At 44.8% G+C, this 16,802-nt stretch overlaps 2 protein-coding genes across 3 annotated transcripts in view; both read right to left on the reverse strand.

Moving 5' to 3' along the window:
- Positions 1 to 1,468, reverse strand: part of FNIP1 (folliculin interacting protein 1) — a 67,419-nt gene extending 65,951 nt beyond the window's left edge. Inside the window, exon 1 of the mRNA XM_065644448.1 lies at positions 1,285 to 1,468. Within this exon, the coding sequence (XP_065500520.1) occupies positions 1,285 to 1,373 (89 nt within the window). The 5' untranslated portion in view covers positions 1,374 to 1,468. The remainder of the gene's footprint in view (positions 1 to 1,284) is intronic.
- Positions 1,469 to 2,558: 1,090 nt separating this feature from the next.
- On the reverse strand, positions 2,559 to 16,546 carry MEIKIN (meiotic kinetochore factor). 2 transcript variants are annotated; one of them, XM_065644338.1, is made up of 13 exons: positions 16,265 to 16,533; positions 14,603 to 14,690; positions 14,304 to 14,382; positions 13,222 to 13,282; positions 12,629 to 12,772; positions 12,074 to 12,193; positions 11,794 to 11,833; positions 10,505 to 10,563; positions 9,655 to 9,749; positions 9,163 to 9,327; positions 8,723 to 8,803; positions 7,519 to 7,642; positions 2,559 to 6,021 (listed from the first exon to the last, which is right to left on the reverse strand). In XM_065644338.1, the coding sequence occupies exons 1-13, from the start codon at positions 16,440 to 16,442 to the stop codon at positions 5,975 to 5,977; spliced, it is 1,281 nt and encodes a 426-aa protein (XP_065500410.1). In that variant the 5' UTR covers positions 16,443 to 16,533; the 3' UTR covers positions 2,559 to 5,974. The 2 variants fall into 2 exon arrangements, with proteins under 2 accessions (XP_065500410.1, XP_065500411.1); XM_065644339.1 differs by lacking the exon at positions 8,723 to 8,803 and having other exon boundaries at positions 16,265 to 16,546.
- Positions 16,547 to 16,802: the final 256 nt, after the last annotated feature.

Raw genomic sequence — 16,802 nt, forward strand, 5'->3', positions numbered from 1 at the left:
ATTAAAAGGAATATGCCACCACATAAAATTAAGCCCATCGGTCAGAGATCTCCCTTTATAGCGCAACCCAAGGCCTGATCATTTGTGGGTAATAAATTTGAAGGCAGCAGGTGGGAGGAGAGCTTTACCGCACTGTTAGAAGTGTTTCAAGTGCATAACTTACTAATGAAGCAGATTGTATTTGCATCCGAGTTGCCAGCTCTGCACTTCAAAATGATTTTGCAGGTTACCTCTTCACACCACCAGCCAGGACAGGCACTGCCATCGCTTCCGAGCGCGATCATCACCTGCTCGTGGAACAGCGCTCGTTTTACAGCCACAAAAACTACCTGCTTCCAAGCAAACCCCCGAGGAGGCGCTGGGTGATTTCTAGGCCCTGGCGCGGCAGCCTCCAGCACAACCTGTCCCCGCAGCGGGTCCCCGGCCAGGGCAGCGAACCGGAGCCGCCACCGACACCCCGCCGAGGGCTCCTGTCACCCCGCGGCCACCCGCCTCGGGGGGACGGGGACGGGACGCCGGAGAAGGGCCGCCTGTTCCGCCTCCCCGCGTTGTGCTTGGCACCTCTCGGCGGATCCACTTTTGCTGCGGTTAGAGCGTGACAAATTTCACGAGAAACCCTACACCTCTCCGGGCTGCGGCCAAAACTTCACGTTTCCTCTCCCTTTCTTCCACGTTTCTGAGGTGGGTCCCTGGGGATCGCCAGCCGCCCGCTCGCCTCCCGCGGGAATGGCGCCTTTCCCCCCGGGCCGGCCCGCAGCATCCCCGGAGGGAGCCGCGGGGGCCGGGGCCCCACAGCCTGCCCGGGGCGGGCCGCCGCTGATCGCGACCGGGAGACACCGACAAGAAAGCGGCGACCGGCCGACCTGGGGCTGAGCCCCGCTCCGCGGCGGGCGGCCCGGGGCGGAGGGGCCGTGCCGAGGAGAGGCAGCCCGGGGAGGGGAGGCACGACCCAGCCCTGAGGAGAGGCAGCCGGGAGCGGGGGCAGCGCGGCGGCCCCGACGTGGCGGCCCCGGGGGGCTCCCGCATGAGGGGCCCAGGCAGCTCATCGGCCCCGGGGCTCCGAGACGGGGGACAGACCCCGGGGCCAGCGGTACGAGCTCAGGGGGAGCCGCGCCAAGGGGCCCCGCTGCAGCACGGCCGGCTGCCGAGGGGGAAGAGGCTGCGGCCGAGGGGGAAGGGGCTGCCGCCCGCTCTCCTCCGGGGCAGGGCAGGCGGCGGAGGGCGGCGGGGAACTCGGCGCAGAAGTTTGGGGCAGGGGAAGGAGGGCGGCCCCGTGCCGGCTACCTGAAGACACAGTCGTCCCGGGCGTCCCTGGCCGGGGAGATCAGCCCGTGCTTCTTGTTGAAGAGCTTCTGGAACAGGGTGGGAGGCATCTTGGGGCGCCGCCGCTGGCCCCCGCCGCCGAGGCGCTGGGCTCCGCGCAGCGCCGTCCCCTCGGCGCGGCTAGTTCCGCCCGCCCGGCTCCATTCGGTGTCACAGTCATATGACAGACATTAGTCACCCGCCGCTGCCAGGAGGGGAGGGCGGCGGGGCGGGCCCGGCGGGCGCTGCGCTGGCCGCTGATTGGCTGCGGCGGCGGCCCCACGTGGGGAGCGGGCCGGGCCGGAGCTCCGCGGCCTCTCCCCGCCGGGAAGCGGCGGCCGGCGGGGACCGGGTGAGCGCCGGCGGGGGGACTGCGCAACCCGCCACCGCCTGCCAGCGTGAGGGGCCGGGGGCCGCTCCCCGCGGGCATCTGCGGGGACCCGGGGCCGCGCATGGGCAGCAGAGCCCAGGTATTTCCCCTGGGGGCCGGGCAGCGAGGGCCGGTGAGAACACTCCGCTGTTCTGTTTTGCTTCCTCGGAGGGAAGTTGAAGACACGAGCAGCAGAAAGGCGAAAAGAGGTCAAGATCTGGGTATCAAATCGTTGCTGTACCCAGCATTTCAGGGACAGCGGGCTTCTCTTACTCCTAAAGAAAATCCACCTCCGACCTCCTTTCTTCTTCCCATGTGCCTGCCTGGGTACATGAAATGATTCGGCAATGCACTCAGTTCAAAACCTACACAGAAGGTGGACCACATGTATTTGTATGCAGAGGAAACCATCATTGCAAATAAAACATTAACATAGTCATGGAATCATTTTGTTTGGAAGAGACCCTTAAGATCACAGAGTCCAACCATAACCTGTCTCTAGCACTAAACCACGTCCCAAAGGACCTCATCTCTATGTCTGTTCAACCCCTCCAGGGATGGTGACTCCACCACTGCCCTGGGCAGCCTGTTCCGATGCCCAACAATCCCTTCCAGGAAGAAATTTTTCCCGATATCCAATCTGAACCTCCCCTTGTGCAACTTGAGGCCATTTCCTCTGGTCCACATGCTCCAGGCTCCTTTCAGGCAGTTCAGAGATCAGAAGGTCTCCCCTCAGCTCCTGTTCTCCAGCCTGAACCCCCCAGCTCCCTCAGCTGCTCCCATCACACTTGTGCTACACATAATACCCAGCAGGTGAATCCAGAACAAACATATAAGCAAGAAAAAAAAAAAGAAGTGTGGTAGACTTTATAAAATCAAAAAAAGCTTTGCACTTTTGCAAAACTCTTTATTAGTAAATATTTACATGAGATGGAAACACTGGTAACATTTAACAGTCTCCTTCAATGTCTCCCTGTTCAGAGACAACAGTCCTAGAAGTTTAATTAAGAACTGACAAAACTCATTTGCTTTCCCTAGAAAATGGAATTAAATTGAAACAGCATATGATGTAAGATTAAATTAAGCAGATTGTTTTAGAAAGGCGTAACTTAGGGCAGCTGTAACATATCTATATAATGGTTCCTCCCAATCAGCCATCTGCATGAGCTTTGTTATTAGCCTACTAGGAGCTGAAGATAATTCTAATGGAAAATAGGAATAACATTTAGATGCATCTTTTTCCTCTTGTTCTGTATGGAAGATACACCAGCCTGCCATACATTTACAGATGACAAACCTTTACATCCTTTCACCCTGCGAAAGCTTCGTGGCTTCAAGAGAGGCATGTAAATTCTCTGAAACATAAAAAGTCCTCAGGGAACACTATGAAAAAAAATGGCCAGGATATACAATTTCACAATTTACAGCACTGCAGATTTAGCTAATCTCAAGTACAGTACAATGCAAGCTGCTGGAGTCCCTTGAAAAGTAAATATTAACCTGTTCCAAACCCCATAAATTAATAGCAAGTGATTCTGCTAGGCCTGACTGACATACCTTAATCAAGGGAATGGAGGATGGACAGTCAGATAAAAAAAGTGTATAAATACAAGTTTAATCATCCATTTTCTTGGAAAAACCTCCCTGTAGGTAAATCTTTGTACTTACACAAAGAATCTGAACTCCAACTTATGTGTCCATTCAGTATGCCTTGTCTTGGGCCCCAAACCTGTCCTGTCTGTAACTAAAGCAGAACCATTTGTGTCTAACAGCTGGTACACATACCCCTATAACACTCTGGTGCAAGAAGCATCTTTCATCATCTCCGAGCACTTCAAGCCAAAGGTTCCTAGGAGTAGACTTCAGATAAGAAAAAGAACTGAATGGTGTTAATGAAAAATGTCTTACAGACTTCTGTATAATACACTTACTAACCATGCATGCACAATTCCTAGTGATAAAGTATTATCACAGCTCTTGTACGGACTGACTCGCTGTAAGAGATTCCATTCAAGCCATTGCGACTTCCTCATGTCTGGGCTGCGACAGAGCAGCCCTATGACAGGGAACAGATTTGTCTCTTGAATCATTGCACAAATCAGCCCTTCTGTCCGATCCGTTAACCGGCTGTGACCCATAACCTTTATCCACTAATATGGAAGAGCCCATTTCCACTTTGAATGAAATGTTATGTAGTCATTCTTCAGTTTAACACCAAAACATGGGAAAATGCCTTCCCTTTGAGAAACACAGAACAAGAGTAGATATTGTTACAGCCTCCAAATGAATAAAATTTCCTTCCCTGGGGCAGAGCGCTTGCCTGGTAATTAATTACTTTCTCCAAGAGTCAGACAAAAGATGAAAATAAGAAGCAGTGCTTTCATAACTGAAGGGAAGGACAAGAGAGACCATGGTTCATGATATTTCTGTCCTCCTATATCACCTCATTGCATCAAGAAAAACAAACACAAAACTCGGCAATATTCAGGCTACTACAGCCAACTCCAGAGTAACACGCCATATTTTCTTCTCTTGTACTCTCCAATTAGTTTGTCAGTATTAGCCTGTCTCTTGTATAGAAACTACAAAATGGTTTGAGGCAAAATAAGTGTTTTTTCCTAGGACTCTTAAAATATCCTTACAATAAACACCTATTTTATTCTGAACCATCCCATACTTGAACAATCATACCTTACTAGATACAGAACGTTCAATTTTGCTTAAAGCACATCAAGGAGCTCACCTCTATCTCCTAGGGGCTCTAGATTGCATAATTACCAGTGGCTTGGTATTCACAAGAACAAGGATATTGATAATTAGAAGCATACTCAAGAGGACTCCAAGGAGTTATTGGCAGAGCTCATTCTACTAATGCTTAAAGGAAAAATAACGGTATCATTTTTAACCTTGAGCCATATCGTATGTTTATACAATACTTGTTCATAGTCTAATCCAGCTGCGTGTATTTATACTTCCTTCTACCCCAGAGCAATGGGAAAAGGCTCAGGGTCTGAACTTTCACAGGTACTTTCAAATGTAGTCAAACTAATTACAGCTGAGGATTTTCTAAGTCTTCTTGACATGCACTTTTTGGAAATACAGAACTACCTTCCAGGGCATGAATATTCTGGGTGATAATACCAAGAAACAAACTCAGAATTCAAGAGGTTTGGAAAGCCATAGTGCCATTTTAAAGACATTGAAAAACTTCCGTTATGTCTACAAAGAGTCTGAGCAAGGGGTGTTCTAGTGAGAACACTGCAAGGATCCAAATTACTTTAGCCTGCAGTGAATTCAAGTGGAGAAAAACTCTGTACTTGTCAGTGTTTTCTGAGGCATTTGGCACACTGCTGAAGAATGACCTTTATGGATTAATGATCCACAAGCTGAACGGAAAGCACTGGGAATCTAACCTCTGTGCCAGGTAGTGTAAGCAGGAACCTGAAAATCCAGAACACCAATATCCGGCTCTTGAGACAGTTCAGCTACAATAGGATTTTTTCTACCCCTGTATTCACGTAAAGTAACTACTTCCTCTGCGCAAGTCTGAAGCCGCTAGAAGAAACTCTGAGTGAGATCAGTGATATTACAAAATAACCAAGATTAAATGGGAGGGACTCCGAGCTGACAGTGGCTGGGTAGTGGATGTGTCTAGAATGGCAACAGTGCTGATCACAAAGAGCCACCTTGCAGTGATGGGAGGGTGAAGGCGACCTATATTCGTGTTTAGAAATCAATTTACAGCAGAACAGAGTCCTGTGCCTCCAAAGTTCTGCAGACCTAAGCGTTCAGGGAGTTTAATGGTGGCGTACTATTGATTTCTGAGTCGCCGAGAGAACATGGATGCTTTACATACCCATTTTCAGGATTCGCAGTTGCCCTTATAAACAGTGTTAATACTTCTTAACTCAAGTAGGGGTCACACCTTTAGATGCTAACACTACTAGAGAAATCTAGAAATCTTGGCACAGCAAGAGCCAAAAATATTTCCATTAACATAATTTGGTCTGCTGTTCTCAAGTCACACTTTTTTTTAAGCTGAATGAAGAATCATCTTTATGGAGTCCTTACAGAGAAATGCCCACAATAAGACCTAGTTGCTTGTACAAAATAATTTAATATTAAGTGCTTGAGTAAAGTATTCGCAAGCTTACTGCAAAGCATCATACTAAATTTCCAACAATGTATACGCCAAAAAGGTACGGCCATTAATTACTGGTTAGTATTTCTGTTTCACCTCTCTGCCACAGTAGCGAGACAGTTATTTCTTCTGTTGAAATCTCCTGCTGAAATCCATAAATCTCATTTGTGTTTACAGCAGATCCAATTTTTCGTACTTGTAATAATATCTGCAAAAAAAGTGATAAGTTAAATACCATCAGTAAAGGGGCACATCCTTAAGTGTAAGAGAAAGCTCACTGATCTGACGAGCTGTTTAGATGTTCAATAGATACCTGTGCTATCATGTGTTTGGAGGAATCTGAATCTTGTAGGTCAACTGCCAGTGAGAACAATAGTTTTGCGTGTTTACACTCCTAATGACAAAGGGCATCACCTGAAAGACTCCGTGAGCAGAGAGGAAAACACTCAGCATAAAAAGCCACCCCAGCACCTTTAGGCAGTGAAATTGCTGATTCCCAGGCTCCTCTAGAAAAGCAGCAACAAAACCAAACTTGTGTTCTGACACCACCACTTGCTGATTTCGAAGATCCACTTGCTATCAAGTACAACCTATGTTCTGTATTACCACAGCTCTCTCGAGCACATAACTTAATATCTTTGTCATTCTTGTTCCTTGTTCTGTACAGAAGCATCACATGGCTGTCATTAATGAATACATACACACTTAAAAGCACTTCCTTGCATTCTAGATGCTCTATGTAACTCCAGCTAAAATAAGGTAGGAGAGTAGTTGGACCAAGGAAACTGCAATTCCACTGAAAATGTGTGTATATTCGGTATTTTTGAAAGTGATTATGCTTATACAGTATCTCTGTATTAAATTAAAACAGCATACATAACAAATGCAACTTGCAAAGAACTTGCAGACTTTGTAAGGAACTCCTTCAAACTTAGGAAGACACATGCCATCCAGTGGCACGCTGAGAAACTTCAAGAGAGATGGGAAAGGGAGGAGACTTCACCTCTGTGGCAGTGACGGGATAGTTTTGTACACAGTTCTCATTTTCATTTAACAAAATCTAGGAAGTGAAGAAAGGAGCTTCCCCTATGTTAAGGGGAAAGGAGAAAAGAACAGAAACCTTCAGAAAGAAAACTGATAGTCTTTAAACATACCCTAATCCTTGAGCTACTTTCAGAGTGAAAAAATACTGGATGCTAAAGAGCTCAGTTTAGCTGAGCAAGATACAAAACACACCCATGGCTGAAAGCTGAAGTCAAGACATATTCACCCTAGAAATACGGCCCAGGATAACAATTTACTAAACAAGCTGCTGCTTTTCTAGGGAGTCTCCATACCAGCAGTAAAACTCAAAATTGTCCTTAGGAGTAACTTGAACAGGTGCAGACATTCCCAGAGTTACATGGTAGCACCTGCTGGCCTCAATGATCTAGCCTATGAAACAGCTGGATTGTGTTAATTCCTATGCTGAAGATCCTTGGAGGAGAAAACGATCATGTAGTTTGTTAGTGAAGTGCTGTTGCATGAGAACACTGTTAAGTCAGAAATTTGAAGTTTTCAGTGTGTTTTACTCTTTAGCCTTATGATTCTTCCAAATATTCAGACTTAAAAAAAAAAAAAACCCACAACAACAAACAAAACCCCCTTTTAACACTAAAATAGCCGGTTCCCATCTGCACAGTGAACCCATTCTATATTTGATTACCTTCGGGCACTCCTTGGGGAAGGCTGAACGCTTTTGTGTTAACTGGAGTTTGGTGAAGGCCGGGACGCCTCCGGCACGGTGAAGTTCTGACAATGGAGCAGATTGCTCGTCTGCCACACAGAGGCTGAAAAGATTAATGACATTCCATTTGCATGGTTATTTCCCTTGAAGAAATACTCTTCTAAGGAAATTTGAGATGGTGCAGATTTCAAGGGATGTCATTAGAAAAGATTTAAGACTACCTGTGTGTATTTAACATGCTATTGAATAGGATGATAGAAAGGTTCAAAGCTTAAAATATTCTCTCCAGCTGTTTGTAATACTACAAGGCTTAAATAAATAGTACATTACATATTAGCATACTAAAAATGGATTTAAAGAATGCAATAAAATTAGAAGCTGAAAAATATTCTTTTCTTCTGGACTTTGAGGAATAATTTCTTTTTCTGAGCTTAGAGATGCAGGAAGAATTTATTCCAAATTTACATATGGACCTGTGGTATTCAGGAATAGGTCTTCTCCAGGTGAGGCTTTGCACACTGGTGACAAGTGAAGCCACAGCTCCATCAAAATACAAAACATACAGCAATAACTGCCCAGTTAAATAATTGACAACAACTCCAACCGGCCAACACTTGTTGGCTCATGCAAAATATGTTCTATTGCTTCAAAGATATGATTCAGGATTTCAGTGATTCCTGTCTTCAGCCTCCAACAAATGCCCAGTATGTCTTCCCGACAAATAATCTGGTGCAAAATTAAGCAGTTTTTCTATTGTAACAGTTTCCCTTTTTCTAAAAAAAAAAAAAAAAAAAAAAAAAAAGAGTACTGTTTGCTGATTCAGTTTGGAGCTGTAGCATGGAAGTGACAGTGACATCACTTCTGCTCCTGCAGAGAGAAGTGGTAGTTCTACATGACCTCTACTGACAAAGAATTCAAACTGGCATTTAAATACCAAGTTTGTTTGCATCTAAGTGGTAATGCAATGAAGGCTAGGGGGTGCTGTTTTTACATTAGAAGATACTGTAAAAATACAACACAGATACCTAGTTTTTTTGTTATAGTTTTTTAACTGTCCAGCTGATTGAATTTAACATGTAGTTGTGCAATTCTCACTGCTGCAGAAGCATAGCCAGAATTGGATTGTGCTGTGCATAACAATTTTTTTGGTTTTAATAATTTTGAAAAGTATCAGGGCACTCACATCTCGCTCCACAGGCTGAGCAGAACCAAGATTTTTTAGGACTTTATTTTCCTCCATGATCAGCAAGGTGGGACTTGTTTGCTAAACAGAGAATAATTCAGTATCAGTTTCCAATTCTTTGCTGTTTATTATTAGTCCTGCAGTATTCCCTTAGCACACAATACTATTTATAACAACTCCAGTTAGAATTACCAATAGTTCCTAGGGTTTAGCTACTGAATTCCTGTCATTCACTTTGTTTTGGTGTTATGCTCTCTAAAATTAAGACAAAGAAGCAGTTTACTGCAGCACAGAACACACGTTTCAGGTCCCCTTTGCAAGAAGGGGATAAAGCACTTCCTACCACTTCTCATATTTAGTTGTCACTTTCGTCATAGTTCAAAACTCTCGCTTCAGTTTTATGCCTTTGCTAATCAGCAGGACACAATGGGAATACTCACCACCACCGCATCTGTCTGTTTGGCTGGCGGTACTTCTGCCGTCAACCCCTCTGATTTGGCTGAAGTGTTTCCTGGAGCATCAGGCTGACCTTCTTCAAACGTGTGACATTTTTTTTGTTCTTCCTTACACTTCAGCCACTTGGGTTCATCAGTCTGATTGTCAGGCTAAAGGGTGAAACAACTAAATGTTGTGTTATGAAGTGAATCTCTGTAGTATAGTAAGCACTAACAAAGAGTCCCACTGTCATACTTGAGCTCTACACAACTGAGTTGGTACCACTGACATGGTCAGTCTGAAAACCAGCGAGCTCAGGGGCACCCGTGACTACTTCTGCTGTCAGTTAGAGGCAAGCTACAGCTTCCCTCTCCGTCACTGCCTGCAGGCTCCCTTTCCAGGGAACCACTATGCTTCTAGGTGGAGTCCTCCACCTACACAAGGAAGGAGCAAGTAATCTACATTACAACCTGGCTGATTTATTAAGGATCTTTCACCTTTCTTGCCGGTCCTAATGGTGAAGAACAGCGCATACCCATTTTTAGGTCTGGAGTTCTCTCTCTTGCAGCTGTAATTTTACAGACTTTTTTTCCTGTGATAAATTTCCAACAAATTAATTAATTTTGAGACAAAGACCACAGCTACTCTCCAACCCGTCTCTTACGGGATGGTTTTCAAAGAGGGATTATTCCAAAGCCACCCATGTAAACACACTTCCTCCCTTCAATATAATCCTCATCTCCCTCCCCCCACCAACAGGGCTGCTTCAATCCTCTCTCTTTCCTTGAAGAAAGGAGGCTGCTCATTAATCTGATGTTCACCTGGCTATTCACTGCTAGACACACACTCTGTGGGAGCAGAGCAACTGCATAATCACAGCGGTTTTGCCAGTGGCAACTTCTGCTGCTCTCACAGTCCAAATTCAGCAGGGGAAAATTCTGCGGTACCTGGGCCACAGCTCAGAACCGCAGTTACAGGAGGGACTTCTCATAGTATTGGTGGAGCTGATATGAAATAAGTTCAAGTAAGGAGCGTGACACAAACAGTTCTGTTCCTGGGTAAGTTAAATAAGAAATGCTAATTTTCATTGAGCATCACAGGTGAGTAAATGGAAAAACACAGGCTTGGGGGGATTTTTTGTTTTTTCTCCTAACATCTTAATTAGAACCAAGTCTTATTTACAAGGAAGATTTTCAATTCACACTTCTAGATACCATTGAGCTTAGCCTGTGCCAAGGGAAAAATGATCTGGTAGAAGCCTGGTTCTGATATTCTATCGTCATTTAAGTCTGGGCAGAATATTCTGTTGTCTCACAGCTAGTACAACTGCTTCAGATCATATTTTACCTGCCACAGTAGTTGAAACATTTAATGATGAACTGTAATTGCAATTTGATGGTCTCTTTCTAGGAGAAGAGGAAAAAAAAGTGAACCGCTATTCTGAATGAATGTTAATGTTCAAAAAAAACAATGTATAAGGAAATCTTAGGAAGATACAGACTGAGTGAAAACGGGTAAAGCTCTTCTAAAAAATATTGTTACTGAGTTACTTCATCACACTCCACAGTTTTTTGATAATTTATCATCAAGTCACACAGCTTATTCTGAAGATACTTGCAATTTAAGACCTACAGAAGACATTCAGTAAAGTACTCAGCACTGAAGCATAGTGGGACAGAACATATTTAAAGAAAATGCAGGGAAAAAACAGATTCACAAGAAAATTTAGAATGAATTGTATAGAGATCTGTAACACAGCAAGATTGGTATAAATGAGTTATGAACGGAAACATCTGCATGTAAGCCTGGAGACAGCAGCACAAGGGTTAAAAGAAAGGATACTGTTCCCAGAAAAAACCCTCATTTTACTCAGATTTTTCTGTCAGGATCTGAAGGCAGAATTGTGACAAGACTCTTCATTGTGATACAAACACAGCACAGATGACTTGTCAGCAGAAAACCTGGCATTCTAACAACAGGAGGATGGCATGAGGGTTGCAGTAGATCACATACACGGTGCTGCTTCCTGCTAGACACGTGTTCCAAACAAGAAAAAACTGACAACAGCAGCAACTTGGCCCAAGATTTATGAAGGCTGAAGTTGGCAAGATTCTGAAACAAAGAAGTGCTCCATAATAGCTGATGATTTCTAAAGAACATGAACGATCTGCTCCAAACCTAGTTTGGTCCTGGGCAAGCACAGAATGCCAGAGACTTAAGGAGGACTTGACAGCAGGTGCCCCTCACACTCTGCACAGGCAACCCTGGCCTGACATGTGGGGCATGCGTCTTGATGCTGGTGACCAACTGAAGTCTGACAGAGTAAGGGCAGTTGGATAAAAGCAATTTAGAGATTTTGTAAATAAATGTCACTATCCCCTTCCATAAAATCCTTCACCGAGTTTTCTTACATTCATTTCCCTACAGCTGCAAGACCAAAACAAAAGTCTATAACGCAAACTCTTACCTGACTTAATGCACCAGTTTCAAAATTAGTGAGGACACAGGTAACTGAAACTCAACAGAAGCGTTTGCAGGATCAGAGGCTTATTCATACTGGCCTATCTTTTAAATATAATTCAAAAGAGAAAAACCTGAACATATAGGTGCATCGAAGAGTCTGTATTGCAGATTACCTTCTAGTGTATTGGTCTTGAAAATCCTCCAGTACAGGTTCTAAAAAACATCAGAGCTAAACTTTAGAAGAAAAAGCTGAGCAGACCAGACAATTTTTTAGTGCGTGCTAAATTATAAAGCAAAATATTACAAGCAAACACAGACCACTAACAGGGAGCTGTTCCCCATTATGCAGGCATGCCTTAAATTGAATGATCATTACTTATTTCATGCAGGTTCATTGCACTACAGTGAACTTTGTTTATGCACATATTCTTAAGTATTGTAGAAAATAATTACCTGATATTGGTGAAAGATTTGAGATCCGGGGTATCTTATCTATGGTCAGTGCTTTGCTGGAGTCCAGGAGAGTAGAGTTCTTATATTTGCCAGAGTCCACAGCATAAAAATTACTTCTTTCTGGACATAAGAGATGGAAATACAAGCTTCTTATACCGAAATTCATTAAGTTATTAAATTTGTGACCAAACTGGAAGCAACCGCATTTGCAAGACCAGAACTTCAAAGCAAAGTGAAAGCATTGTCTTGGCTCAAACAGCCTCAGAGAAGTTTGGGAGGAATTTGACTCAATACAGATTTGTTGGTCATCCCCAACAAACAGCTTCTGTCAACAGCAAATACTTTAAGTTTACAGAACAATTCAAATTACACCAGGACCTGATTGACTCTGGATTGGGGGACCAGATACACAGTCCCCATGTTCAACACAGGTTGGCTGATAGCAAAGATCTGACCTGGCAAGTCACAGCAAGAAAAGCCACTAGTCTTTCTATTGTAGATAGTACCTCCACATTTTCTACATCACATAAAGCTCAAAAACACCAGAAGTCTCACCTGAAATATTATCTCTGAATGTTTCAGGGGATAAGCAACTGCTCAGGCTGTCACTAGCACCTGTGTTATAATCTGCAGTTGAATCTTCATCTAAACACTGTAGGAGAAAGGTTGAAACACCTGTGGGAAGAGTCATTCCTGTACCTAGAGAAAGAGACAAAAAAGGCAGCGTGACAGATGCACCACCAAAAAAAAAAAAAAGTATCATCTTGTACAAACCATCAGGATTTCCTTCTCCGAGTTTCATTCCTGTGATGAGCTAAATATTGTCAAGTCAGTATCTTATACAGATTCACAATACAGTTAAAGAAACAAAGGACATCCTGAAGCCCAGTTTACACTACCATAAGCTCACAAAAGACACCTTCCTTGCTCAAGGCTCACTAGGAATACCTGAAGACTTGAGCCTCCAATAAGGTAATTCCTGTGCAGGTTTGTTTTCAGAAGGACAAATTATTTATCATGCAGTACAAGAACAGCACACCGGCTCTTTTACAGAAATATAATTAAAATTATATAATGAATTTTACATTTAGTTTTTTAAATATATAAAAACATATTTAAATAATATAATGTATTGCCATTATACTCACCTGAAGTCACTTCAGGATTTTTCAGACTTTCTTTACTTTCAAAGTTGATTGTCGGGGATTCCTAAAATTAAATGACCAACACAAACAACCTGAGAAAACTGGATGTAGACAGAGATACGCAATTAAATGTATTCTCACATAAGCAGATACTCAGAAGCTTATTGTCTGGCACTCTACCACCTAAACGTGCTATTCACCGTGTAATTTGTAGCAGGGTTTTTCATGCATCATTCACAAATCTGCGATCTGACTTATAGTTCTGAAATTCATCATGAATAGCCAATCATTTGATCCTACAGTCTTTGCTGGATGAGACTTCCAGTGACAGCATATTGATGTCAACTTAAGTTATGCATGAGATTGCAGTGGGGTACTGAATTGCCCTGTCTTTAGATTTTTATTGTTTTTAGAGGCCAAATTCATGCTGCTCACTTCCAGAATCCTAGACCATTTATATAAATACAAACAACTGTGTTGTGTACATAGTATATGCTATGAAATTAAGCATTTGCAGGAAGTGTAAATAATTGGCGGACTCTAAATAAGACCTAATGTTTTAAAGAAAAATAGTGTTACACCAGTATCACTTGAGCCCTTTGCTGTAGCAGATTTTGTTTCCAAGACACCTGGTGAATTATTTTCTTGCCACTGCAGTATTAACTTTCCTACAACCCTTCTGCTCAGTCATCTCAAAATACTTTGTTCCAGTTGTACTACCACGAGAAAGAGCACAACGGTGGCTTGCCCAAGGTCTGTGTCTGAACTACAAGCGAACAATTCTCTGCAATCACAGTCTAATAAGATATCTTCCATACAATGCAGTTGCTAACGGCATTTCCTCATTAAGGATAATTAGTATTGGTGTTTTGCCATGCTACCAATAGCTCCAACAGCTTTTATTCTGGCCAAAGACACGAGAAAATATCACCAAAATACAGCACAAGTTTAGGCTCAAAAACATGCGCACACACACATAACTCACAGGAATATCTACTTTATTAGAAAAAGAATTAACATTTCATATTTCTTTGATTTAGCTTCCATAAATTACTAGTAGATAAAGAGCACAACAGCATTCTCACCTTCAGTGATACAGTGCTTTCTTCCATTTTCTCTTCTTTCTTTTCCAAGTCTGTTGTTTCTTGGACATTCACTTGATTGCTGCGGTGGAAGAACAGAGCTAAGCTCGATACACAGAGCTACGCTGCTCCAGAGGAAGGCGACAAAAAACTACAAAATGTGTTTCCGAGGTGCCAACAGTCTGACAAACATCAGTGGACTGAGAATTCTGTGTATCTCCAAGAGACATCTCATGCAGACAAAACAATACAAATTCTTAGCTAGTTTTAATAATGGTGTATTTGAGTGAGTTTTAACAGACCTTTGATTGCATGAATGGCTCACTTGGCTGACTTCAAGATTTTCTTTAATTTTTGGTAGGCTTTTCACACTGGACCTTCCCTTCAGGCCTAGAGAATAATAAGTATTTAGGTCAGTAATTTTAGTCTTAACATTAGACTTTAGATTATTATTTCTAATGGCACACCTTTAACTCTTCCCCCTTTTCCATGCCCATAACTATTTTTGAACCTATTACCACAAACACTGTAACATCTGAATTGGTTTATTATTTTTACCAAAGCTCTTTTCAAGCAGCATATCAACAAGACAAAAAATAGGAGACTTCAAGAAACACCTGATGTGTTTTAGAAATCTGTTGAGTAAAAGGAAAAAAACAAATCCAAACACAACCACACTTTGAAAGTGACCTTCACGTGGGTGCAGAGTAATTGGAGTCTAAATCAGTTTTAAATGGAGTTTATTAGGAGTCTCCTAAGAATTTCTACATAAACTTGTCCTCAATGTATATAATCCCAAAGACCATGATGACACAGTTATACTTAGCAACCAGCAAATTTCAGAGATGTATTTTCTTATCCTAAAACCCACTTTGTAAGTTGTTTAGCTTTGTGTTTTATTTTCAGTAGCAAGGAGCCAGACTTTCTAGAGTTACACTTTTGTGACAGTAGGTTAAAAGCACATCTATCCTCACACTAAGGAACGGGTCTGAAGCCCTGCATTCCCCAGCGCTGCCCAGAGCCCTGTCCCAGCTCAGCTGAAACTCCCTGGGAGTTCAGGACAGGACAATGTATGAACAAGACTCAACCCAGGACTCATCCCTTTCCTCTTTCTCCCAGAGTCTGTAAGTATGAGGAGCAAACAGATGTCAAGGCTGTGAGTTGCATCCAGTCGAGTACATGAGCACTAAACACCTACTGGAGTACAAGCCAGCAGAACAGGATCAAGACAGAATTCAATTCGTCATACCCTGCAGCAATAGCTTAAAGTCTTATATTTAAATTGCCAAGACCAGTGTGGGACCAAGACATCTCACTCTGGTCTTCCCCATTTACTTTAGCAAGTTACACTATTACTGTCAGCCTTTACCTGAATCCCATACTTTCCCCTCTGACTGCATTTTTTTCTTTTAAGGTCTCAAGGAACAACTTCAAGTAACTTTTTCAAGTATCCTCTCAAAGGTTAGGCAAGGGTTTTGTGCCATTTCTAAAGGAATGGGGGAAAAAAGGTACCTTACAAAAGGAAAACCCCTTTTTATTACTAACTAACAGCTAAAACAGAGGAAACGGTTCTGTTTCCAGATCAGCTGCCTGCTTTCTCTATGCCATAGGGGGTATGAGGAACAGCAAACCGCTTCCCAACCACGCACAGACCAGCTCAGTTGGACACAAATGGTGAGAAACCCAGCGCTACCCCGCCGGGGGTGGATGGAAGGACATTTAGCAGAGCACTATTGACACGAACCTTCCCCGGAAGGTGGCTTAACCTCACCCACTCCTCAAATTGCCATGAAAACACAAGTACTGGACTAAGCCCAGCACACAAGCGGGCGCGCAGCCCGGTGCTGCTCCCGCCGCCCGCCCTCACCCCGGCCCAGCCGCCCCTCCCGGGCCCCCGACCCCGCCCGGCCCGGCCCTTCGCCCGGGGCTACGCGAGCACGGGCGGCGGGAGGCGAAGCGCTTACTGCCGGGCTCCGGCCCGGGCGGGCCCGCGCTCCCGAAGAGGCGCCGCCGGCATGGCCGGGACACACCGGCCCGGCTCCCGGCCCTGCCCGGGGCAGCGCCCGGCAGCGGCGACGGACGCCGCTTCTTCCGCGGCTGCCTTCTGCCCTGGGAAGCGCCCTGCCGCCGCGGCCGCTCCATGCCGGGCCGGTCCCCTCAGCAGCCCCTGAGAGCCGAGAGGAGACAGGCGGCTGCCTGAGGGAACAAGAGCCGCCCGCCCGCGGCGCTGACCCCTCAGCAGCCCCGCCCGCGACAACCGCCCCTCGCCCCCAGCGCGCATGCGCGGCGGCAGCAGGGGGCGGCACCCGGGGGCGGCACCCGGGGCCGCGCTGGGGCGGGACCGGGGCGGGGGTTCCCTGCGGGCCGGCCCGCTGCCCCCGGGCCTGCGTGGGGGGAAAGGGGCGGCCCCACGGGCAGCCGGTGCTGGGCCGGGGAAGTGGCGAGAGCGCGTCTTGCTGCGCCGACGGGCGGCTCCCTGCGGGGGGGGCAGCGCGGAATCAC

The sequence above is a fragment of the Caloenas nicobarica genome, chromosome 13 (assembly GCF_036013445.1).
Source record: "Caloenas nicobarica isolate bCalNic1 chromosome 13, bCalNic1.hap1, whole genome shotgun sequence".
NCBI lineage: Eukaryota > Metazoa > Chordata > Aves > Columbiformes > Columbidae > Caloenas > Caloenas nicobarica.

Bases quoted from the DNA above. Each gene is read 5' to 3' on its own strand.
- MEIKIN (XM_065644338.1), bottom strand. From the start codon at position 16,442: ATGGAGCGGCCGCGGCGGCAGGGCGCTTCCCAGGGCAGAAGGCAGCCG. The intron at 13,283-14,303 runs GTGAGAATGCTG...ATTTAATTTTAG, and splicing joins AAAGCACTGTATCACTGAAG to GAATCCCCGACAATCAACTT. The intron at 9,328-9,654 runs GTGAAAGATCCT...TTCACCCTTTAG, and splicing joins CATTAGGACCGGCAAGAAAG to CCTGACAATCAGACTGATGA.